We start from the raw sequence: 27983 nt of genomic DNA, 5'->3' as shown, positions 1-27983 counted from the left end.
TCAGTTTTGAAAGTGTGTTTCAAATAAACCAAGTATTTCTGCTATGGAAGAAAAATAATGTATACATTTTTATGTTAAGTTTATAACAAGGCTTTTAAAAGAAAACAGTTACAGGTACTGCATCAGACTTCAAAAGAAAAAAGATTACACATACAATACAAAAATACAAAAAAATATTTTTAGAACTTACAAACTCAAAAGTCTAAGTGGTCAGAGCTTTCCTAAAATAATAATAATAATAATAATAATAAAAAAATACATTTCAAGATGCACTTTCCTTTCTGCACTTGCAAGTTCAACTTTAGCAAGAAGACAGTTTTAGAGGCAGGATGAAAGCAACTAATGTATTGAATGCTACAACCATTTCCCAGCTGAAACTTAGTGTTGACACTATCAGGTATCTGAGTTTAAAAAGAACCTTATGCTTATTTGGGGTATGGGAGGCGGTGCTGTTGGGGCAGGTGGTGGTATTGCTGTTGATAATGTTCTATTTAACAAGTTCTGTTAATAAAATGTTTTTACAAATACACAATCTAGATTAGACTGAAATTTAGACGGTCATCACTGAAATCCTTCAGCATTGTCCTGCAGTATGGAAGCTAAGAAATAAACTGACCAGATTCATGTCACTGCTGAAAATCACTGCAAAAGGAAGACAGCAAAGGAAAAGGTCAAGTTTTATTTCTGAAGCTGATATTTGTTAGGAACATCAGGACTGCAGATGCAGCATTCTTTGACCTGATAGTGTCCACTGAGGTCATAGGCATCAAGGCATTTTGTCTTAAATGGCAAGACAGGGAAAGTGCATCTTAGATTTTTCATACTTAAGCAGTGAGTTACTGATTTTTGGTGTGGCTTTTATTCCTTCTAGGCATAGTAAAGAAAAATATTTCAATCAAAGGTGAAGCTTAATGTACATTAGCTTGTATTTTTGGTGGTGGCTTTTGTGTACCACTAGGAAATGCTAACAAGCACTACTCAAGGCTAATGATTTAAAAGGAGCACACTGAAAATACTGATTTACCTTTGTAATGAATATTCTTTACAGACTGTATCTAATATACAGACAAGGCCCATTTCCTTAGGACAGAACAGGCCACTGAAGGTTACACACCCTACATGAAGTTTTAAACAAAATCAGAGCTAAGTTACCAGAGCCACTCAGAGCAACATAATTCCTAGTTTGCAGACTTAACAAAAGGTGACTGCAGGGAGAAAAAAAAAAAATCCAAGTTCTTACTATTTCCTGTGTAAGATTATATTCAAAGTAATAGTCCAGTAACACTTCTAGTACAAGACAATGCTCACTCTCTTTAGCAGAATTCATAGGAGTCAACTGTTTCTCCTGTTATGAAGAGGGAGCAAGAAGTGAGAATGCAAGAGCATTCAGTTTTAACCTGATTAAAGAGACAGTAACCTTTTTCATCCACCTTATTTAATCACTGACAAAAAAAATTATCTTAAAAAGGTACCACTCCAATTTCTTTATTATCTGTAACCTTTTGAAACTAATCACATGAACTACAAAATTAGCAAATGCCTTGAAATCTGTATACAAAACATAAATTACCTCTAATTTCAAACTCATTTATTAGTGTACCACTCAAAGTCTTAAAAAAGTGGCTCCAAAGATAGTCTCATACCATTCTTAAAAAAGGAAACTGTTCCTTTAATGTTACACCCTCCCCTCCCCCCAAAACACCCAACTTGTAATCCACATCATTTAGTTATTTTCTTGGTCATGGACATTTCCAAGATGAGATTTTATATTTCGTTCCCATAGCTTCTGGTTGTCAGAAAATCCATGCTTTCCTTTATTGAACGAATTTGGTCCTGCTGAGGTTGGTGTATCTCTGTGAAAAGTAAAACAAGAGCAGTTGAGAAAGCCAGCTCAACTATAGTAGACTGCGCCATGTGACAATGAAAATGCCAATTTCAAGCCCAGTCTGCCCTGCTACCACAAAAATTTCCTTCTGTCACATCAGGAGCCCTCACTATTAGCAACTGTAAGCTGGCCACAGAACTGATCTGTATCCAGTATGCCAAAATACAGCGATGAGATGGGGCAGGAGAGGATGTGGCAGTGGCAAGTAACTGCTGCCAGCTACAAAGATTAAGAAACTGAGGATCTAAATTTGTTAGTGGAGAAAAAAGAAAAACCACCAAACTAGAGAACTTTCAGTGTGACTGACTTTAAAAGCAGTCTATTGTGATAAACACCTCTGAAATACAAATTCTCAAAATTCATCCCTAATTTAAGTGAGGTCTCCCCTGAAAAGGTACCTACTTATTTTAGGACTGGTCCCCTACCATCTCAAATCTGTGGCAAGCAGAAGAATTACATGATTTATTATAAAGTAAAGAAGCAATTCTTTGTCTTTCTGAGAGATGATTCTTCCCCTTGCACAGGAGTTTAAAAATGTGACCAGACTACAGACTTCAAGGCAATTTATAAAAGGGAGAACCAGAAAAATACAAAGTAGAGACAAGCAGGACTTCCTCCCTCTTACACTTAAGAAAAAAAAAAAAGAAAAAAAAAAATCTTCTATTTAACGCAGACTCAATTACTTCCTCAAAAAACATAAATAAGATTCAAAGTTGAAATGCAAATGTAGTGCTTTTAGCCTGTAGATGACACGTTAAAATTTGAAAATCTTATTTCTGGAGAAATGCTTCTTTAACCTATTCTACCTGCTTGTATTCTCAAAGCATCCTCAAGATCTGCCCTGAGCTGGGCAGGTGTTCCACACCCTTGCCCTTGCCCAAAGCCCAGTTCAAAGCTGCCCTACCTTCCGATGTTCTTCATGCGCATCTTGGCTTCGGGGGGCATCTCCTCTGGTTCGCTCTGCGGGGACAAAGGAGGTCAGAGCGGGGCTGGGCGCCCGCCTTGCACACTTCAAACGCCTGACAAGATAAAGGCTGCACTACAGCCCTACAGGACTGCAAAGGGACTTTGGACACAATGGAGCTCCTACACGGTTACAGAACAAAATACAATTTCCTTTGTTCAACTCCATGAAAGAAGTTGAACATGACAACAAAATATTTAGCAAACCAGAAGCACAACTTTCCTTGGACTCCCAATAATCAAGCCTAGAGAAAGCAAGTATTAATTCAAATTATGTTGTGCATCTTATTTTCAGGGAGAAGTTATCAACATTTTAATGATTTCTTGAACCAACACAGTGCTATTATGCATTCTTAAATTAGAGCCAAAAGAGATGCTTCTAGGTTGAAAATTCCTGACATTTATGTTAAGAACCATAAATAACCCACTCTCTCTGCCTACCACACCAATGGTATTTTGTGCTGATCACTGGCTTATTACTCACATCTTCATCTTCGTTGAAAGCTGCTGCTACAGAAAGGGTTTTTGGAGCCAGGGTTGGAACAGGCTCTTTAGGCTTCTGGAAAAGACAAAATGCACAAGTAACATAAGTCTACCAACTCAAAAAAGCTACCCTTGGCTTTTCAAGTATTTTGGTAAAATTAAGTCAAAGATCTTCACTGAAATGGGCAACCAGGGTAAAAGTTTTTGTCTGAATCAAGCGCATAAAGGATTCTCTAATGACAAAGGAAAATGACTGCTCATTTACGTGTGATCACTCTGAGCAGCAAGCTGAGCCCTCTCATATTACAACTCCCCACATGCAGGTCTTAACTTTCTAGCACACTGCAGGGGTACTCAGCCACTGGTGCATGACATGAACAATTAAAACAGAACCTGAATAACCTGTAGTATTCAAAATTTTACTGTGTTACTATTTCCATTACTCTTTTGGGATATTCTTATTCATCAATGTCAGAAAAAAAAAGAATATGTTTATTTTCTTTTATTTTAACAATGTGACAGCTTTCTGGCTTAAACAATTCAATGCTTTTAAACTACTACCAGTATCTAGCACACAGTCCAATTAATGTAAGTTCCTTTGAAGAGTATTTATTTTATTTCCAATTTTTTATTCCTCTATTTAAAGTGTAGGAAGCTGTAAAACTCACAACTTTTACATGTACTACAACAGTGGTAGCAAGATTTACTTCAACACCACTGAGAAAAAACCAAGTAACTAGTAACAGATTGCTACTATAGTACTAAATCAATCATATACAGTGCTTTCTCCATTTTGCCTTTACTGGTAATTCTTTACTACACACACCTAGAAGCTAGTACTGCAGCAGAGCCCTTATGCAACTGCCTACAGCTGTTCTTTACTGATACTGCACAACATATAAATACCACACCATTTTTAAAGCATCTGCACCCAACGAATGGGGCATGTAATAGGGGAGCAAAAATGACTGAAGAGAAACAGGTAAATTTCAGCACTGTCACCCACTAAGTTCAGTGAACCAGAAATCCTGAGCCAGATTTATTGCCACTTTGGACATGAGAAACTGAAGCCTGCTAGAAGCCCAGAGAAGGAAGCCTTGTCCATTTTTCCAAAGTCTGAGCTGACCTGGCTGCATTTATACCCTAGAATGCTGCCAGCCCACATCTCCCTTCCATCTCAAAATAACAAATCACCCTTTTAATCCTCTGCAGGTTTCTAAAATGTGGCATTGCAGTGCAAGCCTTTCACGATCACAGTTTGAATTTGGTGCAGACAGCTACTTATAAGGTATCCATCACAGTGACAGGTGGGAAAAGCAAATGAACTGTATTAAACAGAGAGGCAGCCCCTGGCTTGTCCTTGGCCATGCCAGTGGAGGACTACTCTGGAAGTACAGAGAGTCATCAGACTCCCACCTGAACAAGCACAAGGATACCTTGTGCTGGACAATCAAGGGGATCAGAATTCTTAGAAACCTATGTAACAAAGCCCCATCTCTTGCATTTAACACAAATAAATCATACTGACCTTGCAAAGAACAGGCAAAGTAATGGAAATATGCTACAATTCCCCATGCTAAAAAAAGACAACCTATTAAGCCATGTAGATGCTTTCTTCTAGCTTTAAGCATCCTATGCAGTGTAGCTCCCAGCACTCATTTCAAAGTAGCCTGAACAGCTTAGCAAGTCTGCTCATTTCCCTCAGGAAATTATTGCAGACTTATCAAATCTCATTATAAAACTATTCTGCATGTTCAAAGATCTACAGTTCATTTCAATAAAGTCTCATGATTCCTGAGATTACTGACCTGTTATTAATCACCTTGAAGTACTTACACATGCACAACTAGCTGGCCCTGCAACACCTGCTTAAGCTTTACCCAAGTTACCCTCATGGGAATTCAAGGTTTCCTCTGCAAGGAAGCCTCCTCAAAGTACTTCCCTTTTCCCTTAGTTTTCCTAAAATTAAAAGCCCTCAGTAAACTTACATTTGCTCCCAGTTTGATGGATATTGCAGATGCCTTCTTTGTTGTCTGACTGCCTATGGAAAATCCAAACTTGGACATTTTGGCAGGAGCAGGCTTTGTGGTGAAGTCTTCAGCTTCTTCATTAGCTGCCCGTTTCTCTGCGCTGCGACTCGAACTTTCTCCTCCATTACTGGAAGAAACAGTCTTAGTTTTCACAGGTTTTTCTGCCTCTTCTTCAGGTCCTGGTGAAGTCGAAACAACTTACCAAGATGAGCTACTTTTACTGAGCAGATTGATGGGAGCAGCAACCTCAAAAAGCATTATACTTTGGGTGCAATAGGTAAGATGTTTTTAGTGACAGCAGTTTCCACCAATGTATATTTAGTGGACAGCAAAACACAAAGAGGAGAAGAAACTGCAAGCACTCCACTACTTGTAAAGAACTTCTTGTATGAGCCAGGAAAACATTCTTGAAGCACCATCTCTTTATTTAGTATGGAAGTCAAAGTTCATGTAGTAAATTAAATGTAGATGACTAAATCTTTTTAAGCTTTTTAAGTTGCCACAGAAAAGCTTTCATAACTGGAATCCCAATTCCAAATCTAGAGTAGATAATCTAAGTTAAAATTAATTCTACTAAATTTCTACAAAATCATGTCCATGCCAGTCTCTAGGCTTGTCTGGCACAACTCTAAAATCATGGGAGTGACTACAGTGAGGCTGGCTGTCTCAATCATCTTTCAAGTCACTGCTTGTCCAAATCTCATCTGTAATAAATCTGCCAAGCTCTGCTTGAGGAAGGAATCAGCACTAAAAAAACATATATATATAGATTTCATCTTTTCTGATTTTGTATAGTCATGGAAAACATAGCAGCTGAACAGTGATCCACAGAGAAAAAACATTCAAGTTAACAATTCCATTCCTATAAAATCAGCTTCTTCAGCTACACCAAGAGACAAAGGTGTCCTTGGAAAACTCACACTGAACAGAGTAAATGCTTCAGCAAAAAGACACTTCCCTGCCGCTGCAATAAGCAAACCACTGCAGCAGCAGAAGGGGGGAAAAAACAAACACACATTAAGGAATGGACAGGGAAGTGCTCATAGCAGCAGTTTAAAACAACTGGAGCTAGCACAAGTTCCTCATCACATCAAATGGAGAAGAGCACCTTCCATGCACAGCAAATTCCGACCATCGGGAGATAAAGCTCTTTGCACTGCTAATAAAAAAGCTACTAGGTAAGATGAAGCAATGGGAGAGAAGAAAGTCTGAACTGGGGGTCAACAAGATTGTAGCTCTGAGAAAAAAAAAGAAGCAAACAACATCAGGAAAGAGAAAAACTAGGGACTCAATCTATATATATATAAATATTTATTTGTCTGCTATTTCCCAAATCAGAAGCAGCAGAACATACCACTTCTACCCCTCTCTTCAGGTATCAGTAAGTGATTGAAACCAAAATGGATCTATCATTCACCTTCAGAAATATGGCAGATCACAAAAAAATTGTAACTTTAATCAGTTTCACTGTATTAAAAAATGCTACTAGAAATTTGATCCAGAAAATATCGATATAAAACTGAAAAACAGAGGAGGAAAGAGAAACAATCAAAATTTACACAAGTGACCTTGGGTACGGGTAGCTGTCTTAGCAGAGTTTACTAAACAGCAGTCTGCAGAGCCTATGAGAGCAACCTTATAGTTAGTCCATAAAATCACATTAACCCACGTTCCAAGTGCAGTCTCAGTACACTAGAGACAGATTCAAGGGTAGGTGGAAGATTCACTGGCCTTAAAAGGCCTGGAACCATAGAGCTAAGTCTTCTTTTTCACAATATACAAAATCCATAGCAGCCCAAAATTCAGGGCACAGGGAACCAGTTTCTAGACTAGTGCTAGCTTGAAGGTTATTACACTACTTCTTACAGCTTATTTATTTAAAGTGCAAATTCTCAAATACTGCTAAGCACAAGATGAAGCCTAATACAATCTACCCACATCTGTTTTCTCACCAAATCCTAAAGAGCATCTCTCTCAGAATTAGTTCCTATCAGCACTGCATTCTGAGTGATATTTCTACTGGGATTGCCAAAGGATGAACACCAGACTGCTGAAAGAAACATTTTTGATTGATAAAAGGGGAACAGGACAACTGGGGAAGGTGGGGAGGGAGCTGTTGCGCTGTTTGACTTCTGCAGGAAACGGTAATGCAGGCATATTAACCATTAAGCAGTTCTCTACCATCTCCCATGCCAGTCCATATATATCTTCCAAGATATCAAGGCTGCTTTATCATTTCCTGGAGGTCATATTCACCTACAGAAAGCACCAGCACTATTTCCAAACTAGACTGGCCAGTGCCCTTTCCATGGACTGCAGACACGAAAAGCTGTCCTCCTTCACAGCTAAGTTTTACTCATGCGAATCAACAAGCCACACGAGTGGACAACTTCCACAGCCCAGGTGGCTGAAGCGTCAAGAGTGACAGTGCCAGCTGCACAGCATTTCAGGATCTGTTGTCCCTGGGAACCACTGGATCATGTGGGAACAAACAAGTCACAGCTAAATTAATTTTAGGATAAGCCCCACTATCTTTCCAAAAGCTAAGAACTGCAAATTGCTTTCAAAAATACTTAGGGACCAACTATTCTTCCTTAGGGCCAAGGTACCTCAACTCGTTCAGATCATGTTTCAGCACACAAGACAGCACACAAGACAGTATGAATTACTGATGTGCTGATGCTGTCCAGTTACTGCATTACTAATACAAAAAAAAAAAAAAAAAATCCAATACCACCACCAAAAAATAAAAACCAAAAAGCCACCAAAGCCCAACAGAGAACCAAGAGTCAAGGAACTACCTAAAATCAATACTCTTCACATGTCAGTGATCATGAGAAATAACGTTCACTGTTGAGGCTATCCTGAGTGGTTTACAAGTCTGATCTAATTTTTCAACAGACGTAAGAAATGCCCGCTCCCTACAGATATACAAAAACAACAACAACAAAAGAAACCGCTAAAACCCAAAAAATACCCCCAAAAAAGGAAATACACCAAGAAAGAAAAGCTTTATCTTTGCATAGACACTGTTCTATCAACTTTAAGGGAAGAAAGAAGAAAAGAAAAACACAATTAAAATTTTGGAACCAAATTCTGCAAAAATTAGAGGAATGTCCACTCATGATATAAATACTATAGGACCAAACAGCAAACTTACAGATTGTTGCCAAGCAAAAAATCCTCAAATGCTTAAAACAGCAATTAAAGAATATTCACTGTACCAATTTATAAAAAAGGTACCATAATTGTTGAAAATTAATCTTTAAGGCTCTGTATTCATCCTTGCAGACAGCAACAGTCGTATTTCTCTCAGAACACGGCTTAAGTACTCCGTGTATTTTTACGAGTGAGATATAGCGCATTTGCATGGACAAGGAGAAGCTGGTGTATTTTTACAAAAGCGCCGGTAAAGCTGAGCACAGCAGGCGCGATTGGCCTCTCCTCCAGCGCAGTCCCCTCAGGCCCACGCCACCCACTCTCCCCGCAGGGCCGGGCACCGCACGGCCCGGCTCGGCTCGGACAACTCACGGCCGGGTGAGGTACACCTAGACCCCCCCACCCCCGCTGGACCAGCCCAGAGACCGTTCCCACCCCACAGCTCCGCGGCGAGAGGCGCTACATGTTCACCTCCTGCGGGCTGCGGCCGCTTCGCCTTCTCCCCCTGGGCTCTGCCGTCCGCCATTTTCCCCCGCCTCCTCCGCCGCCTCACGCGCCGCGCACGCGCGCCGCTCGGGCCCGCCCCCGCGAGGCCTCGCTCGCGGCCAGGCCGGCCCCGCCCCTGCGGCGCGCGGGGATGGCGCGGCGGGAACCGCGGGAGCGCGCTGGGGGCAGCGGGAGCGCGCCGAGCGGCGCCGATCTGACGTCCGTCCGGAGCCGCCGGCCACGTGGCCACGGCTTCCATTCACTCCCCTGGGGAAAGCGGGGGGATGAGAGTCACACCGCGCCATTTCCCGCATCGCACCCTCCCCCTCTGCGTCTCGGGGCTGCGAAGGAACCACGTCCGCTGCTGCGCTCTCCTCACTGCGCGTGGTTTAACGATTACCTCCCGTGATTCACAAGTATCATTGCCTCACTGCCTCCTCGGTGGGTATAAATAGCTAAAATGTGGGGAGGTGGTGTGCCAAGAAGGATCCGGTGGTGCCAAGCAATGGGACAAGAGGCAACGGGCAGAAACTGAACAGAACTGAACTGAACACGAAGAAGAAATTCTTTCGTGCGCAGTGCCCGAGCTCTGGGCAGGTTGCTCAGAGGAGCTGTGGAGTCCCCCTTACTAGAGATACTAAAGAGCCATTCAGATGCAACGTGCTCTGGGATGACCCTTCTTGATTTGGGAGGTTGGACCAGATGACCACTGTGGCCCTTTCCAACGTACCCAGTCTGTGATTCTGCAACACGAGTTCAAGTGAGCAGTGACACCACCCCAGTGTACAAGCCAGTTTACAGATCAGAAGAGGCTGTGTGTATGGAAGACCAAATGACAGAAGCGCAATGGTACCCAGCCCACAGCACAAGTTGGATCTAGATGAGGCTCTTTCCAGCCCAAACCATTCCACAGTTCTATGACACTCAGCAGCATGTAGCATTGTTGTCTCTTCCTCCCCTTGAGGAAAGAGTCTGCCTGAGTGAGGCACACACACTCAGCCAGTCCTTGAAGTTCAGGGCTTCCCAGGCAGCTAAAGGCATCAAGCTCAAGCATCACCTGGAACTCCACCCTAGGGTGAAGCTTTGTGTACTTCCCAACCACACATAGCTGAAAGGAACCACGTCTTTCCCCGTGCCAGAGGTGATCCATGCCTGCAGGCCCCTGCCCCTCACAACAGGCAGTAAAGGGCAGTATCGGGGTAGTGAATCTTCTGCCTTCCAATCCCCACCTTACAACAGCATGTAGGAAGAGGTCACCAGGGAGTGGATCACCACCAACTCATCATCTGCCATCACTGACTTAAAGCATCACCCACAAAGAAAGCCTTCCTCACCCCACAGACAGCAGACCTGTATTTAGCTGCCTATGGCAGCTCTGCAGTCTGAACACAGACTTCCAGAGAGACACCAGTATATTTTGAGCTGTGAAAAATATTAAAAGGCTCTCTGCTCCCCTAAGTATTTACTAATAGGACAGTTTACCAACTCAGAAGTTCCAGCAATTTGGGAAATCTACATTACACAGCCTGAAAACACAGGCACTCTGGGATAAAAGTCTTACACAAAAGTAGGTAAGATTAATTTTTTTTCAGCATAGTCAAGAAATTTGCCTGATTCCTTCCAAACAGGGACTTTATTTGTGCCAGATAGAACATCCAAAAATAAATAGTGCAGTTCCCCAAACTCCCACAAGGTTTTAACCATTTAGTTTAGCTATCAAAGTCAATTCATTTGCACACAAGAGGATTTGGGAAGTAATGGGAGAGGTCTCTTCTACTTCATCTTAGTGATCTTACAGAATAAAACTGTAGACAGTCCCCAAAGCAGTGAGCTCTGAAGACCTTTGCATTCAGTAACAATCGCCCTTGTCCAAGCACAGTTCAACAGACTGATAGTATTCATATAGTTATTTTTTTTTACAACAGATTATCTCATTTCTCTTACATAATTTCAAAAATGTGTGAATAAATTTAAACAGCTGGACTACTAAAATAATTAAAAAAACCCAACTCTTAATGATGGTAATTTCAAACATAAGTGACAAAACATGTTCTGAGATTAAAAGCTGAACAGTTCCAGATGTACCAAGAAGTCGGCAGAGTTTATGTGTAAAAAATTCATTTTCCTCCCCATCACTCTACTTTTGCTTTATTTTATACCTCTTGGGGTAGTTTTTGGCAAATTGCTTTTCTACTTTTTCCCGTCCCTTTGCAATTTTGAGTGTGTTGATCAGGTCTAATGTTTTTTTCAATTCCTTGACGGGCTTGTTTACAAAGTCACAGTATTTCCTTTTCGGAACAAATTCCAGAGCCTTCTTCCAGTCAGCAGTATCTTTCAAGGTTAATAAAATATGCATCATTTGATCCAGTGTGAGATTTTTGGCACCAGTACTCCAAAGCAAATACTTATCCAGTGGAAGGGCTGCAGTCTCCAGCCCTAATCGCTTTGCCCGTGCTAAAGAGAGTCCTCTTTTTATGCTCTTGTCAACCATTGACCCAACAATATAGATCTTATCATGTTCAAATGTTTTCATTACTTTGGGAGAATCAGCTGTCAGATAGATGAGCTTATCCTTTGGAAAGATTTCTGTGTAGCACTGGTCTGTCACTGTGATAAGCAGTTTGTCCCATGCCTCTCTATAGTTCTTGATAAATTCCCTGTGATAGAGGCTATCCTCTTTGAGGTTACAGAAGTGGATGTGGAATGGATCCACAGATCTCCGATTGCTGCTTTCGCTCATTACTATCTGTCTCACCGTGTTTGAGACTTCTCGGAAAGTCATCTCTTTTTCATAAGACATGTCAAATACTAGAGGCTGGCCAAAGATCATGGACTGAGCAGCCCTCCAATTGTATGCTTTATCCATAGTGCGGGACCACAAACATACGAACGGACTCTTTTTGGTCTCATCTGTTTTTGAATCTTGATCTTGTGCTTCCAGCCTCCTTTCCCTTTTCTCATCCATCTTTCTCTTGTCATTTTTCTTGTGAAGTTCTTTGAGATGCAAATATTTTAAATACTTCTTTTTGGCTGACTTAGAAGGACACTCCATAAAGGTTTTTAGCTGTTCTTCACTAATATTTTCTGGAACTGCTCTGCCAGCTAGCCTCCACATCTCCAAAGTCTCACGTGCAGCAGCCAAACTGGAAAGCTCCTTTGGCTCTGAGAACATCTCACTGACCTCTTCTTGCAACCCAGATTTCATTACCTTCTTCCACTCATCTAAATCCAGTTTTTCTGAGGGTTCACCTGACTTGTCCTGCTTCAGACAAAGTGATAAACTCAGAGTTCTACTGAGCGGAAACAAATCCTTTTTCATCCCATGTTGTGCAACAAATGGAAGGACAGAACTTCTTACAATTCTTCTCAGAAGCATATTAGCAGACTGCATACTTAGACATGTGCTGCTTATCTGCAAACTCCAATAAGAGGGGAAAAAAACTTGTCAGAAATCACAAAGAACACACATGCAGATTTTTATTCTTAGTAACACTGACAGACAATAGGTTACTTCTTGGAGGATGCTAGAAATTCCTCCTTCTACTATGAATTTTTTTACTGATTCCTAAATAAAAACAGCTTAAACCAGCTATACTTACTGCAATTCAAAATGCAGTCAAACAACCTTCAGAAACTGTCCAAGATCTCTTCAAGTTATCTGTATCATATCATGAGCCTTCACAACCAAAGTCAGTGAAATGCTGCATGCAAACCAGAAGTATTTTTATATAATTTATCTATCCTGTGAAAACAGAAAGAAGAGATGGAAGAATAACAACTAGTAAAACAAAAGACCATCCTTTTTTTTGTGAAGTTGGCTTAGCCACATAAAGCTGAGGACATAAATCCCCCCAATCCCATTAATTTTATCTACACTTGTATTTAAATATGAAAGGTCTGCAGAAAGAAAAACACACCCAAGAACATTTAATAGTTTCCCTGTCCTATGCACACTACTGAATTATAAGCATCAGTGGAGTTTCAGTCCTTGAGGAAACGTGATTTGGACAAAACTAGAATTAATTCCTAATTTTTAAATCAAAATTCATAATGTTCCAAATAAACTGAAAATAAAGTGATATACAGAACAAGTTAGATCTAATATTGGGTTTGTATATATGTACCTGCTCAGATACAGGCACAGAAGGAGCAGTGTATGATTTAGAAATGTTAAATAACCTGGCATGTGTTTTACTACACAGTAATCGGTCAAATTGATGGCTGACCTCTCATGTTCTGCCATTATTAAGATGAAAGAAACAAGAACAACCAAGCAACCTAACAATGTGAAAACTTGTAACTGCTACTATGGAAGCACACTTATTACTTTTGCCAGTAGTTAAATCCTTCAGTGTAAAAATTGAAGGATTTAACTACTGGCAAAAGTAATAATCAAAGAAGCATGGAGAAATCAAGGGATGAGTTACCCAATTAACTTACACTACTGGAGCTCCATGAAAGTCAATACTGAGCACCAGATTTACATCATCAGAATATCTGATGACTTTTGATAGAGCCAAGCTACCTTCCAGTGTGTCATTCACCCTAACATCATTACTGCAAGAATCCATCTAAGGCTCTTTGAAGAACCTATATTTGTAGCACTGAAAGTACTTTTTTTTCTTTTTTAGCATGACTCCACTGCAACTCATCTCAATAACAGAAGGCTCTCCATTGATATTTCAGAGAGTGAACAACTTGCCTTACTTCCCCAGCATAGCTGCCCACTCAGAATCACAGACTGAGTAAGGTTGGAAGGGGCCACACGGGATCTGGTCCAACTCCTCTGCTCAAACAGGGTCATCCCAGAGCACATGGCACAGGGTTGGTTCTAGATAGGTCTGGAATATCTCCAGTAAGGGAGACTCCACAATCCCTCTGGGCAACCTGTTCAGTGCACCGCCACCTGCAGAGTAAAGAAGTTGCTCCTCATGTTCAGGTGGGATTTCTGTGCCTCAGTTTCTGCCCACTGCTTCTTGTCCCACGGCCTGGCACCACGGGCAAGATCGAAACCCTTGGCACTGACTGATGACGCCAGCTGCAAGGGAGCAGCACTGCACGTGCTTAACAACGTTTAAACCAGCCCACGAGCACCCGAACCGCTGAGCGCCAGCTCACACCCCACAGCCCCGCGCTGTGCCCCCCAGCCCTCCCGGAGACACCGGCGGGGCCCGCGGGGCCCGCGGCCTCCGGGACACCACTCCCCGGAGAAGCACCTGCCGGATCTCCGGCGGCGCTCCCGCCCGCCGGGGCTCGGTCGGGGCAGGGCCGGCCGGACCCCGAAGCGCCCCGCGCTCACCGCGGCCCCAACCGCGCCGCCACGGCCGCTCACCTTGCGGCGCCGCTGCGCCTGCGCGGGGCGGGCCCGCCCGGCCGCGGTGCTCCCTTCAGCTGTCCCCGGCGCTCCGCAGCTGCACCGCCACGTTCCGGGCTTTCTGCGCCCCCACGGCGGGAGCTGCGGCGGGCGGTGATCCGAACTCTCCCGTATTCCACTTCCGAGGAGCCCCCGGGCACTGAGGGGCTGCCGGTGGGTGCTGCCGCCGCCTCTGGTGCGGGGCAGGGTCTGGCCCCGCCGCCGCGCTGGACTGGGGCGTAAGGCAGTCGGCTGGGGCCGAGGGGTTTGTCAGCCCGGCCTGGTGATCTGTGGTCTCTCTCGCTCTCCTCTCTCCCCTCTTTCCTTTTAAAAAAAAATAATAGCACAGAGAAGTTTCGCTTCTTTTTGGCCCGCAGGTTGCTGTTGTTTGATGGTGCGTTGTTTTGTTGTTTTTCCCCTAAATGTAAGGCTGGGATTTTAGTGGAGACCGTGATCTGTCGCGATGAGTTTTCTGCTGCCCAAACTGACCTGTAAGAGGGAAGTGGATCAGGCAATAAAAAGCGTCGCTGAGAAGGTTTTGGTTCTCCGTTTTGGAAGAGATAATGATGCTGTTTGTCTGCAACTCGATGATATTGTAAGACTGGTTTTTTTTTAAATTTAACGGACTGTACAAGTATATTTGGTGCATAGAAGAGAATGTTGCTTTTGCTAAGATAGGCACTCATAAAAAGTTTGGTGACAAATATAGAATGAAATTACACTATATTATAAATAGGTTTGGAAAATAAGTATCTATGTTACTTCTGTAGTGGCTGAACAAAGTGCTTGAGGTAGACAAGATGTGATATTCTATACCTGCTTAAGCTGCTAACACATAAGAGAAACAGGCTTTATAAAGCTTGCTGCCCTCTTGTCCTCGTTTCTCAGTCTATTTGTTATCTGCCTTTCTCACTATTTCCAGCTTGCAAAAACAGCTCATGACCTAAGTAAAATGGCAGTCATTTACCTGGTGGATGTGAACGATGTCCCAGTGTACACCCAGTATTTTGACATCAGTTATATCCCATCTACTGTATTTTTCTTCAATGGACAGCACATGAAGGTTGATTATGGGTAAGTCATCCTACCACTGTCTGTTATGTCCGTAAGAATTATCAGTCTTTTTCTATGTTATCGTGTCTGGGGAAGGTAACATTTGAAAACTATAATGTTACCAGCATCTGCATTGAGAATTCTGTAGGAAGCCAGAAGGATGTAAATAGGGAAGTAATTTGAAATATGCTCTGATGCAATAAGTAGGTGAAATATGTTTGACTCTGCAAAAAATAGTAAGAAATTATTAAAATCTTAGATGTGACACGGCACTTGTTTGACCTTTGGAGGTCACAGCATATTCCTGACTTGGTTATGCTTTTACAAAATTAGTTCATTCTTTCAGAATGACCAGATCAGAGCTCCTTATGTCATTTGGGCATCTTTTCAGATTTTTAGGTGGTTTTTCTCTGAATACTTTAATGTTACAATTCTACCTTTGTCTTATGCTTAGGTCTCCAGATCACACGAAATTTGTGGGAAGCTTCAAAACAAAGCAAGACTTTATAGATTTGATTGAAGTGATCTACCGTGGAGCAATGCGGGGAAAGCTCATTGTGAGAAGTCCTATTGATCCCAATAACATTCCTAAATATGACCTTCTCTACCAAGGAATTTAATGGGCTGACCTGAGAAAATAATTACACAAATGGACAATGTTGTTGATCCCTTTTTCCTTTGAGCATTTTTGGCCTCCTCTGACATTGTGGGACAGTTTGAGCATTTATCCTGAAGGATCATATTGGTCTCCTTCTGAAGACAGATATTCTGTCACCTCATGCTTCTCTCATAAATAGAGCTACGTATTCATGCACAGAGTTCACAAAAGTGGCTGTTCTTTGAGTTGTGTGCTGACCAGCCCTTTCAAAACAGGCAGGCTGAGTGCATCCTCAGGTGTGGCCTCTCCAGTGCAACCTTCTTCAGAGAACTGAGGCATGCTGGTATTTGTGTGTTTAGTACCATTTTCATTCAGATGTAATAACAGCAAACCTGACATTAATAAAAAAAGCTGTGGTTGCTTTCAAGAACATTCAGTTGAAAGTGCCTTTCCTATAGAATGCTACATTTTACCCATTGCTGCATTACAGGACAGAAGTTACTTCTGAGAGATGATGACTAAAATCTGAAATGGATATAAACATGAAGGCAAGTTGATGCTCTCTTCTCTCTGCTACCCATTATTACTGTTCAACAGCTTTTTTGACTGAGATTGGAATGTTCTACACTTGTAGGGAGAAGGTTTTGTCATCTTTCAAAGGATCCTTTTTTGTGGCCATTGAACACTTTTGATTTCCATGGGTTTAAACTGGAAATTAAGAATAATTATTTGGTTTACATTCACTTTAAAGATTATTTGAACTTCTGTTTGTACACATTGCAAGCCTTGAGTAAGTAAATTTAAAAACTGTATTTCCCACCTCTGTCTAAAGTTATACATCTGAGAGGAAGCAGCAGTGTCATTCCTTGGCATCAGTTTGGTAACTGCAGGATGCCAGACTAGTGTATAGCAGCGCATGTCCAGTATTCTCCCTGGCTTAGTTGGCTTTAAAATGGAAATTATTTTACCTCCATGTGTCATGTTTGGGACACACCAGCTCTGACTGGAGGAAAGGTAGTAGTATTTACTTCCCTGAAGCATTGTTCAGCTTAACAGTAAATGCTTCAAGGAGAAAGGTAGATGTCGCAGCTCTTCGAAGATTTTAAACAATACATGGTACATAGGAGGAAACAGATTGTTTATAGATGCTTTTGCTATTCCAGATTTGGCCTTCTAATGAAGCTAAGCACTTAAGCAAATGTTTTCCTGATAGTTTAATCTGATTATAGAGCCAAAACTATAGAATGTTTATTATAGAAAATGATAGATGAGAGTTGGTATACCTTAACATCTTTAACTCAAAATTTCACAGCTAGCCAAAGGGTTGTGGCTTAAGGCTTTCAACAATGCATATCTTTCCTAATAGTTAACTTTTGTGGTTTTCTTCTCAAAACCAAATACAGTTTCAAACTTAGAACTGTGAATTTCTCCACAGTGAGATGAAGGTACTTAAGTGACTGAAAGGTGCAGAGGCACTTATGAAAGGAAGAGACCACCATCAAGAACAAACCAGTGTACCTTTATTAATTGCCTCTCTTCTTTCTTGTGCTGCTTCTAGTTGCAACAGGTGAATTCCTCGAGGCTGTTGTGATCTTGGCTTTCAGCATGCTCTTCAAGTACTTAAAGATGGGTTGTAAGCAGCAGGAAGGTGCTAAACCATACTTTTCTGTTCCAGCAGAGAAAGTAGGACAATTTACTCTCATGAGAAAGTGCACAGCTTTATTTAGGGGTTTACTGTTTGATACCCATTCTCGGCAGTTTTTGTGTATCCATTCCTGTATTTCTGCATCATGTCTGCTCTGGTGCTGTATGTTGTGTGTGGAGTCAATGAATGCCACAGAGTACACTTTATTCATCACCTCATGTTTCCTTTGCACCAGCAGATCAACAAACACCAACCCACCATAGCCATGGGCAATGAAGGCCACGTTCCTGGCTGCACTCTTTGCAATGAAATGATCCCACACATACATGGTATGCTCTTCGGGGCTGCTGCTGCCCCTTTTGGGGATCCAACAGACTGACTGTGTAAAAGTAAGCCCTTCTTCCCTGGCAGAAAATCTCTTTTTGGTGTTCAGATCAGTGAAATTGTCATTGGGGTTCAGTACAATCACTTCCCAGTTGCTCTGCAAGGCCATTTTGATGAATGGTATTTGTGTTCCATCTTTCAGGCCCTCACTGACAATTGCCCTTTGCCCCCACTGTCCAGCACAAAAAACTCCATGGTCTTGAAGAAAGATAATTAGGCTAGAGGAACTTGTTAATGCATCCTTGCTCATGAAAAAGAAGCTTCTTGGTTCATCCTCTGTAGCATCAGTAGGAATATAAACCTTCTGCAGCATGCAGACTCTTTCCAGGAGCTCATAAACATACTGGGTAATAGAATATCCCAGAACTTCATAGCGTTTATGATTCTGCTCATGTCCATTCTTGTAGCAATTGAAAACAAAGGACTCATTTGTATCCAGGTGCCTCAGTTCCCCTTTTATATTGAAGTCATATTTTAGTTCCTCTTGATACTCTGAACCCTCTGTTAGTTTTCTCAAACTGAGTTCACGCTGTATTTGTAACCACTACAAATTAAGAAGACTGTTATGTCAAAGTAGTAATAGACCTCCACACAACACCTGTCTACCTACCCCTTCCTGCATTAGAATTTAGATTTAAAAGCTGTTACAAATTAAATACTTGCTGAACCAGAGTATTTCATGGTGATGTATAGCAAACCAGCTGCTTCTAAAACCTCTTAGAGATGTCAGTTGCAAAGTTCCAACAGCAGTAACTCATCTGCCTATTTCAGTTTGGTAGCTGAATATTTACAATTGGCACATTTATTTAAAGATCTGTTTAAGGCAGTTTGAATTAAGGGCTTTATGAAGGAGGCACATGTACATGGTTCATTGTTCACTTGAACAACTTTTATTGTGCTGTCTCCTAGCCATTATCTTGGAACTCCACTGAGTTTCAAGGCCACCTTTGAAATACAGGCCTAGGCAACTGGAAATAGTCCAAGTGTCAAAACTGGATCCTGAGTTTCTAAAGAAAATAAGCGGTGCTTACTAAGGACTTCAACCTTCCTGTTGCTTGTGTACCAGTGTACTCTCCAAGTTCTTCTACCTTCAACTGCACTAGAACAGACAATACACATTTGTGTTTGCTTTCTGCTAATCACTCTAGTCAGTCATTCATCCTTGCAAGAACTTGCCACATGGAAATAGAGGAATGGATGACAGAATCAACTAGCCACTGTGATCCAGGAGCAGGAGAAAACAAAGTCCAGGCAGCAAACTATCATGAGGTTGGACTGAGGTCTCCAATTTCAGATTATCTCTAATGACTGAAATGAATTGTACCAGAAAGTGATTTTTGTGCAGCTGAAAAATTAGGCTTAGCATAACCTTCTATTTTCCTAGTAATTCTTCAATCTACTACTGACTGTCACTGGTTGTAGAATGGCAAGTAGGGTATAACCTTTGGTGTGGTCAGAATCCTACCTTTACAGGAGTTTAGTCCTAATACTGCAATATTTTTTTCCCTGTAAACGGTCTGAATCAAGTTATAATTGGCAAGTTAGACTGTTAGTTAGACCTTTAAGTTTTTCTTGCTGAACTAAAAGAAATTTTATAGAACACAGTAAATTACATTCTATGTTGAAAGTCACTGTACCATTTGATAAAGCCAATTACTAGGACAAAAAGTGATCTGAATATTTTCATGTGACTTGATTTGGAACCCAACTCTTTCAAGAAATGCAAGTTTCCTTGAGGTAAGGTGCTTAGCAGATTGAAAATTATTTCTTACACTCCTAAATTAAAAAAAACAAACAAAACCACACAAACACATTTTTGCTTTTCAACATAGCAACACCATATGTATTTTCCTTTTGAAAGAGAAATATAACACTGGGCCAGTGTTAAGTCCTCTCTTCATGGTCATTCCTGTCTTCTTAATAATAGAGAGGAGGCTAGAAAATTATACTTTCTCCTCTTTTATCTCATATAATCAGTACACATAGAAAAAGGGGAAAAATCACATGCTATGATATATAATCAATTTATTACTGTCTTGCCAGTTTCTTCAAATGGAAACAGCACAAAGAAAATGCAAGGGCACCCATTCATCTATGATTTTTTCATTCTGCAGGAAGGCACAAAAGACACAAAGGAGATGGGAAAACTGTCTGTTTGCTATACTACTGAAATATGGGCAATTAATGCAGAAGTGGTAATACTTAGTGGGAAAGAAGCTCCCCATATTCCAGTTGTTGTTCCCATGAGACAAAGTGGGAAAAAATGGACATATTTTAAGGAAAGATCTGTATGAAGAAAGGCAGAAAGCTTTCTGTAAGAATTAGGAATAGGTAGGTACAGTTTCCTTGGAGTGGTATGCTGGGGACCACCTCTCAGTCCCTTTCCCTCCTCACCCCTAAAAGATTGGAGAGACTAATTTCCCAGCATACTCTGAATAGGATGTTACTATTCTTTTACTTCAGCTACTAACAGCAACATTGCTTTTTCAGTTCTAAAACAAGGATATGTGATTCCAAATTAAACCCTGAACATGTACTTTACAAAGCATTGTGAAGTGTTGCTGAAGATTTCAGGAGGCAGAAACAAACAAACAAACACAGTTTTACATAAAGTGCACATATGACTTTCCTTCCTAAAATTGCCTTCAGGATGCAAAATGAAAAGTTTTGAGGCAATAATTGATAGGTTATCATTTTGGAGTTTACTTAAATAGAAGCTTAGAATTATATACTTATTAGTCCAGAGGACTGCTTTTATTGTAGTAACACAATTAATTATAGAATTAAAAAGTAGCAATTACAGGTTGCTCCAGATACAGCTGCATAATGCATGCACTTCTTTGTTGTAAGTCTATTCTAAATCAGCATTGATAACTGTTTGTACTTCACTATCTGTATATAAATGCAATATTCAAGGTTGTAAATGCTGGTAGCCTTTACAATTGCTACCTTAGTTTAAAAAAATTGCTTTTGGGGAAAAATAATCCCTCTTTCCCTTCCTCCCACTTTTCTGTTCAGATTCTAAAATACTTCAGATGTAAATTCAGCTGGTGCTTGCTGCAGCATTTGGCATATTGTAAACACCACTGCAGTATAAGTACTACATAAGATCCATAAAGATTACTTTGTTTTCCATTTAAAACCACTTCATTCTAGTAAAGCCCAACATTACCGTATGCTCTTCTGTAAAATCTGTCATCATAGATGGAAATCTTTTTCACTCTGGGAGTGTAGACGAGTCCTCTGCGCGAAAAAAATAAACCCAATCATGGTTTTAGTTTTCATTACTTTACGTACTGGGGCGTATATCTACAAGATCTGTCAGTAGCTGATTTTTTTGCGGCCATCTAAAGCGCTCCAGATAGTTCCAAGTTACAAACTAATCTCTCATGTTTGTAATGCACACCTGACAGTAAGCTAAAGCTAAACCTCGAGTATGAAACGAAACAGTAGTCCAGATAAGTTTTAATTCCCACTACCAAGAAGAAAACAAAGCAGAGAGCACCACACAAAACTTACAATTCTGAAGTTGCCCTGAAAGAAAAAAACACAGCAAAGAAAACCCAGCCAACAAATCTTCCTCTCCCCTTGGCTGCAGGAGGATTTCTAAGGGCAGCGGGTGCAGCCTACGGCCAGCCGGGGTTATGAAGGCTCTCCCCAGCTGTGCATCCCCCCGGCAGGGCATTAATTTGGCGGGGGCTGGCTGTCAGCTGAGGGTAGCGTCATTAGCAAGATATAACTTCAGCCTGGGCCTGCCCGGGTTCATTATTGTCTCTTTACAAGTAACGCGGCTTTCTCGGTTCTATAGTGGCTTTTAGCGGGTCAGTACCGAGCTCATCCCGAGCAGGTTAAAGCCTGAGGGGCCGCGGACGGGCGGGGGCTCCGGCTCGGCGGGGCGGTGCCCGGCCCGGAAGTAGCCGGCGAAGCTGCGCAGGCGGCGGCGGGGCCGACCCGGGTAAACAGCTCCGGCGGTGGCGGTGAGTGCTTGTGCTGCTGCTGGGGCCGTTCGCTCCTGCCCGCTGCTGGCCCTTCGGCGGGAGAGGGGGGCGGAAGGCAGGGCTGCAGGCGGCCGGCAGCGTTCTGGGGTGGGGGGGGGGTTTGCGGTCGCGGTGTCTGCCGCGAACGAGCGGAGCCGGCAGCGCGGTTGGACGGAGGGGGACGGAGGGCACCGAGGGACGTAGGGAGGGCTGGTGGCGGCGTTGCTGCGCCTCTGGGAGGAGGCTGAGGAGAGAGTGTGAAAAGGTGGAATTGCTGGCTCAGGCCCTCGGGATTTGCGGGTTTGTCAGAGGGAAGCCGCTCCCCTCCCAGCGGGGGAAGCCGGGTTGCGGAGCTCGGGGCGGGCAGCCCTGTGCCGGGCCGGGCTCAGGCGGTGCCAGCCCGCCCGCTGCCGCTGCTGGGGGTGCCTGCTCCCCCGAGCTGTCAGGCGGCCCCCGTGCGTCCGCGCTTCCTCGTCGCAGGCGTCGGAATAGGCAGTACTTTGGCTTTTCTTTATCGGTCTGTTCCCCACCCTAGGGGACTATGGCTCTAACTTAAAAAAACCTCTGAGATAAGTAAAAGTCCCCGAACTTGGCTTCTCGAGAGACTCCAAACTAGCTGTAATCTTTCAAGGTCTTATGCCGGAGTCGTAAAGAATATGTATAAAGAGAATACCCATAAATCTGAATCTCTGAGGCTGTGTTCTTCTAGTGATGAAGTTTATAGGTTTAACAGGAATCCTTGGCTATTATTTCTTCTTGGAGCCCTTGCAGTGGTACGGATGTCCTCTTTTACTCCTTTTCACTCCATAATCTAAATGTGAACTGCTTATTAGTTGTGTGCCTGCAGCAAGGAGTTAATCAGTAAATGTTATAGCTAAGGATAGATTGTAGGATAATTTCATTAAAAATTTAGTCTATACTGACAATCCAGAGCCTTTCCCAGGTGTGTGGCTGTCAATTACTTTTTGCCAAGGCTTGTAGTGACAGGACAAGACAGAATGGTCATAAATTGAAAGAGGGTAGGTGTAGATTGGACACAAGGAAGAAATATTTTTTTACAATGAGAATGCTGAGACTGGAACAGGTTGCTCAGAGAAGCAGTGGATGCCCCACCCAGGAGTCTTCAAGGTCAGGTTGAATAGGCTTTGAGCAACCTGATCCATGTTATGAATGTGGTTTTTTTGTTCTAGATTGCTCAAAAATTATTTTCTTGTTCTTGCTTAGTGGCTACTACTGTGGTTCTACTTGCCTCTTAATCAATAAACCAGTAATTAAGTTTCTTTTTTTTTTCTTTTTATTTTTTTTCCCAGCAGAGAAAACCATGTCAGGAAGAACATCATCTGCAAGTCATGTCAGTGTAAGTTCCTGAAATTTTGAACATTTTATTTTGAGGCTGTGGGTGTCCTAGGGTGTTCTGATGTGTTTGCACAACCAAATTCATTCTTCATTTTGTCGGAACATGCTTTCTTGGGAAACTGTTTATTGTGGTAGCAGTCAAAACTAATGTCTACTGTTGTACATTTACTAATACATTATAGGCTTAGCATTTGATTACACATAAACAGGGTATTTTCCAAGTTATTTTAAGACCTAAGCTAACTCCTAAAATTTTGGAGTAATTTTAAGTAGGTAGAACAGCTGCAAAACTGTATGAAAGTTGGTTCTCTGCAGAGATGTACTCAGAGGCTTCTTATGCTGGTGTGTATTTTTTCCTAAAAGATCCCTGTTAGAAGCAGTTTCTAGCAGTGGGAGTACTGGTGAGAACAACTGGTAAACATAGGAACAAGTATGTTTGGGTGAGGTCTGGGTGGTTTAGAAATGAGCTGTTTCTAGCACTGTGTTTATGCACTTTCTTTGGCCCTTGCTTTTACAGGTGGGAACCTTCAGGAAAGTATTGCTGATTTAGATGAGTCTGCCCAGTGTGTATGCACATGTATGTGTAGAGTTAGTCACTTTTTATTTGGGAAAAGCTGAGGCAACTGCATACCTTGTGTTTAGCATAGATTCAGACTTCTCTTTGCCTGTTGATTTGTGCTTGCTCTGTAAGTTAATTGTGGGTGCTGTAAACCACCATCTTCTTAATGAGTGCAAGCATTGGGAAGATGCTGTGTGGTGAGCTGGAAATGTTGCTGGTTAATGTATCTTGTGCTTTTTATCCCTTTCTGTCAGTTGTCTCTTCTTTTTACTGAGTCTGACTTTATCTGTACTTAATGTTGTCTGTTATGTCATTACAGAAGTTATCAGAACCTCTTTAATTTTAAATGTATGTTAAAATTCTAGATAACTGTGTGGTCTTTGGAATCTCATAACAGAAGCTGCTAGTTAGGCAGCAGGTGGAGGTCTGAAGGAAGAAATCTGTTCCTAGCCATTACAGTGCAGATCAGAAAAATGCATTCTGACTGATAAACATGTTTATAGGCCACTTCTAAAAGAAAACCAACCAAACAAATTTGAAACAATCTACTTGTAGAAGCTGCTGAATAAGAAAATGTCTTGTTTCAATACTTTCATGTTGATTGAGAAGGGAGGTACTTGTCTGAGAATTTGTTACCTGTGTGTGACATCAGTATCTTTAGAGCTTGAAGAATCTGTTATTAAAGGAGTGTTTGTTACAGTGTTTGACCATCAAAGGCAGCTTGAGATACTGTATAGAAATTTGGGTGTAATTAAAAAAACTTTAATCTTAGTTTCAAAGAAGTGTAGAGAAGGAGTAAGAGCGCTCAGGATTCAGATGGAAGGACTGAAATATTATCTCACTGTGGTGCAGCATGCTTCCTTATGGTCTGTCTGAAGGACTACCTGCTGAGCTAATGAATGCTGTTAAGGTGCTAATAATTAGGTTGTTAGAGTCACTGTTCTGGAATCCCTGCTTGTAATTTCATGTTACAATGCAAGGCATCTGGTGGCTTGCGAATCAAGTTCATAGGATGCTTTACAGTGTCCATCATATGGAGTAGCTTCAGCTTTTTCCTGCCTGAGCTAGACTCAGTTGTCTGAGACATGTAAATGTTGCATTTCCTTTCTGATACATTCTCATCTGGTTGTATTTGCAATGTAAGGTTTTGCTTCTCAGGATGCCTGGAGAAATAGCAATGCTTGCACTTTTATTCTTTCAGTTGATATTTTAACTGGTTTAATTAACTGATAGGATATATCATCCTATTTCCTTGTCTTATGAACTAGTACAAATTTAGTTTGATTATTTTTTGTTTGATTTTCAATGAACAAACTATTCTACATAAAATTTTTTCTGAACTGGTGAATTCATGTGGATTGCTAACTGCTTTCTCTTTCAATAATTACTTTCAAAATGCTGTCTCCATTTCTGTGGGAGTTGGCAATGACAAGAGCTGATGCCATTTTGAGAACGTTGAAGTCTGATGCTAAATTATCATACCCAAGTACTTGTACTATTATAAGATGGAAGTGTTCTTCATCTTGAATTTTTGCTTTTGAGAAAGCAAACCTGGTCATGACGTTCAGCTATTTAGTTTTCTCTTGATCATTCTCTAAGCTGAGACAGTTAAACTAGAGTGTAAACAAACCAGAATGAACCAAGAAGACTGTGCCGGTGGATTGGTTGTCACCTTTTTGTCACCTTGGAAGACATAAACTTAATGAAATAGAAGTTTTTCAGATGGTTTCATGTGTTAAAACTAGCTTATCATGTGGTTTGACACGTGATTTGGGATCAGGAATTAATGAGGAATGCATTTCAAGTAAAGTCACAAGTCAGGGCTTCCCTTACAACTTTATTTTTCCCAGTTAAGACAACATTGTACATGGAGGTATGTCAGCTTATAGCACCAGTGGATAATTTAGCTTTACCATGTGTAACATCATCTATTTTCAGTTTCGTATACCAAAGAAGAAAACAAACACCAAGTCAGAGGATGTCCAAGTTCAGTCCCCTTTGGCAAGGCTCCCAGGCTCCCACCATTGTGACTACCCTTTAAAAGAGGTAAAGAGAAGTTCTTCAGAATGTAAAGTGTGTAGGAGAATGTTACATGAGGTTTTGGTTTAGTTTTGGAGCTGGTTTTTTTCATCACCAAGTGCTGCCTTGTGACCAATAACTAATCCAGACTGTCGTGAGAGAGGCAAGTGTGTAAGTCTGATAGCTGTTTGCAAGCATACATTTACAGAAATGGGAGTCTTAGTGCAATGTTTCCTAAATCATTGAAAAGCAGATTCTTTGGGTATTCAACTATCTTTCAACTATCTTGCAAATCATTAATATAAAGGTAAATATGATATTTAATTTTTTAGTTGATTGTCTTCTGACTGCTGAACTGTTAGGTTATATTCAGATCACTTACCAGACTTTTTGTTATACAGAAATAACTGAAAACTCAGTGTAAAGGTTATCCAGGAGCTTAAGCTTTTAAGAGAATATATGAAGCACTCTATGCCTCTTGACAGAATTTTAGGTGCTAATACAGAAATAACTCTATTAAGACCAAAAGACTGTAAGAGTCTTATGGCATTTATCATAACTGAATGTCTGGATCATCTCAGTCACATATAGAAACAAATATTTGCCTCTATAAATCTTTTACAAATTTCATAAGCATTTCAAATTTCAAGTGTTGGAAACATACTTTGCTGCTCTTGTTTCCTTCAACTCAGCATCCAGAGTTTGTTGCTGACTTTAGTGCTTTCAGAATCATGGGCCTGGACAAACAGACTTCCTCCCCCTTAGAGGAAGTTGAAAGGTGTAGTGAGGGAAGGTAGGAATTTGTCTTGACTTAGAGTGGCAGTGGTAATGTGACCCAGGTCTCTTGGTAGGCCAGGTCATTTGAGAGTGCTGCAGTAGAGACTCGCTGTGGGGTTGTGTTCTGTACTGGTAATGCTTTCAGTGAGCTGAGCCTCCAGTTGCAGTCAGGTTTTGAAATGAGAGGTGGTGTCTCCTGTGGCTACAAGCAGCAACCTGTCTGCCTCTATAAAAATTATGATTTGAATGGTGAATTGGAAAATTCTTTATTTCCTTGTTATTTCCTGGATGTTGTCTAACTTTCCATTTCTTATTTTTCCTACCTATGTCTATACATATTTCAAACTTCTGCATGTGTCAGGGGATTTCAAATGCTTTAAACACTGCCTGGTTTTTATGTTCTACTTTAAAAAACTTGGTCATGAGTTGTCAGAGTTTGCACCATGTTGTTTGAGAAACTTTGTGTGGTTTTCAGTGATTTGGATGTACAGGTATCTCCTGTGCTTGAACACCAGTGGTATGAGATGAACTAGGTGGTGTTTGAAAGCAAGAAGAGGCGAGAGCCCAGTCAAATCAATTTCTTGCTGCCAAATTTAATAGTGGGTTATTTTGCATTAGAGTTAATCCCTATGGTAATGAAAAGTTTGATTTGGGATACGCCTTTCAGACTTGATTAAAGTTTGTAGAATATGCATGGGCATGAACTTTTCAGATGCCCTTTCAAACCACACTTAGTCAAAAATGAAAATATGTTTGTCTGCTTTCAGCCCGAGTGCCATAATTTTCAAGCATTTATTATATTTTGAATTTTAAGAAATAAGGAAGATTAGAAGGAGGATTGGAGGGCTAGAGGTTTCTGGAATTGCAGCAATAACTATTTTTTGGTGGGGCTTCTTTTATTTAATTTGAAAATATCAGTGCTTTCTGGTAAGGTAAGGGAATGTGGAAAAAAATTAGGTCTTGCTGTTCTGGGGTTTGTCACCTAAGTTCCAAACCTTCAAATTGCTTGTCCTTCTCGGCATTTTATATCTTTTATGTCCATATTGTAGCCTGAAAAATTTGTCTAAATGCATAGTGTTAGCCACTACTTTCTGCATCTTGTATATTTGTGATTATGTGGAACAGGCCTAATATTTAAGTCTATGTTTGGTGTAGTTCCTCTTGAAATTGAGAAACAGTGGAATTTTCCTGTATATTTCTTCAGGAGAAAAAAGTTCTGTTCAAGATGAGGTGGTATGTGGATTCTTTAAATCAAG

The 27983-nt window shown here is 41.3% G+C and overlaps 5 protein-coding genes across 18 annotated transcripts in view; 2 read left to right on the top strand and 3 right to left on the bottom strand.

The window, feature by feature from the left end:
* Positions 1 to 55: 55 nt before the first annotated feature.
* PCNP (PEST proteolytic signal containing nuclear protein) lies at positions 56 to 9113 on the bottom strand. Of its 2 annotated transcripts, none has more exons than XM_059836764.1 (5): positions 8992 to 9113; positions 5320 to 5540; positions 3333 to 3407; positions 2790 to 2845; positions 56 to 1853 (listed from the first exon to the last, which is right to left on the bottom strand). In XM_059836764.1, exons 1-5 carry the CDS (start codon positions 9044 to 9046, stop codon positions 1724 to 1726), a joined length of 537 nt encoding a protein of 178 aa, XP_059692747.1. In that variant the 5' UTR covers positions 9047 to 9113; the 3' UTR covers positions 56 to 1723. The 2 variants fall into 2 exon arrangements, with proteins under 2 accessions (XP_059692747.1, XP_059692758.1); XM_059836775.1 differs by lacking the exon at positions 8992 to 9113 and adding an exon at positions 5564 to 8811 and having other exon boundaries at positions 5320 to 5488.
* A 1507-nt stretch (positions 9114 to 10620) lies between these two features.
* TRMT10C (tRNA methyltransferase 10C, mitochondrial RNase P subunit) lies at positions 10621 to 14459 on the bottom strand. 3 transcript variants are annotated; one of them, XM_059836716.1, is made up of 3 exons: positions 14339 to 14459; positions 12606 to 12748; positions 10621 to 12425 (listed from the first exon to the last, which is right to left on the bottom strand). In XM_059836716.1, exon 3 carries the CDS (start codon positions 12395 to 12397, stop codon positions 11144 to 11146), a length of 1254 nt encoding a protein of 417 aa, XP_059692699.1. In that variant the 5' UTR covers positions 12398 to 12425; positions 12606 to 12748; positions 14339 to 14459; the 3' UTR covers positions 10621 to 11143. The 3 variants fall into 3 exon arrangements, with proteins under 3 accessions (XP_059692699.1, XP_059692693.1, XP_059692687.1); XM_059836710.1 differs by having other exon boundaries at positions 14223 to 14350; XM_059836704.1 differs by lacking the exon at positions 14339 to 14459 and adding an exon at positions 14306 to 14326.
* TXNL4B (thioredoxin like 4B) lies at positions 14383 to 16440 on the top strand. 3 transcript variants are annotated; one of them, XM_059836761.1, is made up of 4 exons: positions 14383 to 14473; positions 14789 to 14954; positions 15282 to 15433; positions 15867 to 16440. In XM_059836761.1, the coding sequence occupies exons 2-4, from the start codon at positions 14823 to 14825 to the stop codon at positions 16030 to 16032; spliced, it is 450 nt and encodes a 149-aa protein (XP_059692744.1). In that variant the 5' UTR covers positions 14383 to 14473; positions 14789 to 14822; the 3' UTR covers positions 16033 to 16440. The 3 variants fall into 3 exon arrangements, with proteins under 3 accessions (XP_059692744.1, XP_059692734.1, XP_059692743.1); XM_059836751.1 differs by having other exon boundaries at positions 14396 to 14533; XM_059836760.1 differs by having other exon boundaries at positions 14464 to 14598.
* A 1068-nt stretch (positions 16441 to 17508) lies between these two features.
* LOC132322349 (putative protein FAM172B) lies at positions 17509 to 21944 on the bottom strand. 3 transcript variants are annotated; one of them, XM_059836740.1, is made up of 3 exons: positions 21869 to 21944; positions 21212 to 21282; positions 17509 to 18583 (listed from the first exon to the last, which is right to left on the bottom strand). In XM_059836740.1, exons 2-3 carry the CDS (start codon positions 21239 to 21241, stop codon positions 17534 to 17536), a joined length of 1080 nt encoding a protein of 359 aa, XP_059692723.1. In that variant the 5' UTR covers positions 21242 to 21282; positions 21869 to 21944; the 3' UTR covers positions 17509 to 17533. The 3 variants fall into 3 exon arrangements, with proteins under 3 accessions (XP_059692723.1, XP_059692709.1, XP_059692720.1); XM_059836726.1 differs by having other exon boundaries at positions 21559 to 21928; XM_059836737.1 differs by having other exon boundaries at positions 21212 to 21928.
* Position 21945: 1 nt separating this feature from the next.
* Positions 21946 to 27983, top strand: part of SENP7 (SUMO specific peptidase 7) — a 42332-nt gene continuing 36294 nt past the window's right edge. For 3 of the 7 annotated variants that reach the window (XM_059836692.1, XM_059836671.1, XM_059836653.1), the window contains exons 1-3: positions 21946 to 22016; positions 23327 to 23373; positions 25870 to 25977. In XM_059836692.1, coding sequence (XP_059692675.1) covers positions 23338 to 23373; positions 25870 to 25977 — 144 coding nt within the window. In that variant the 5' untranslated portion in view covers positions 21946 to 22016; positions 23327 to 23337. Of the gene's footprint in view, positions 22017 to 23326; positions 23374 to 23889; positions 23950 to 25869; positions 25978 to 27983 lie in introns of those variants that run through there. The other 4 variants (XM_059836659.1, XM_059836666.1, XM_059836685.1 and 1 more) reach the window with 4 other exon arrangements.

Source organism: Haemorhous mexicanus, chromosome 2 (genome assembly GCF_027477595.1).
Source record: "Haemorhous mexicanus isolate bHaeMex1 chromosome 2, bHaeMex1.pri, whole genome shotgun sequence".
In the NCBI taxonomy this organism is placed as follows: domain Eukaryota; kingdom Metazoa; phylum Chordata; class Aves; order Passeriformes; family Fringillidae; genus Haemorhous; species Haemorhous mexicanus.
This window is presented reverse-complemented; position numbering and strand designations above follow the sequence as displayed.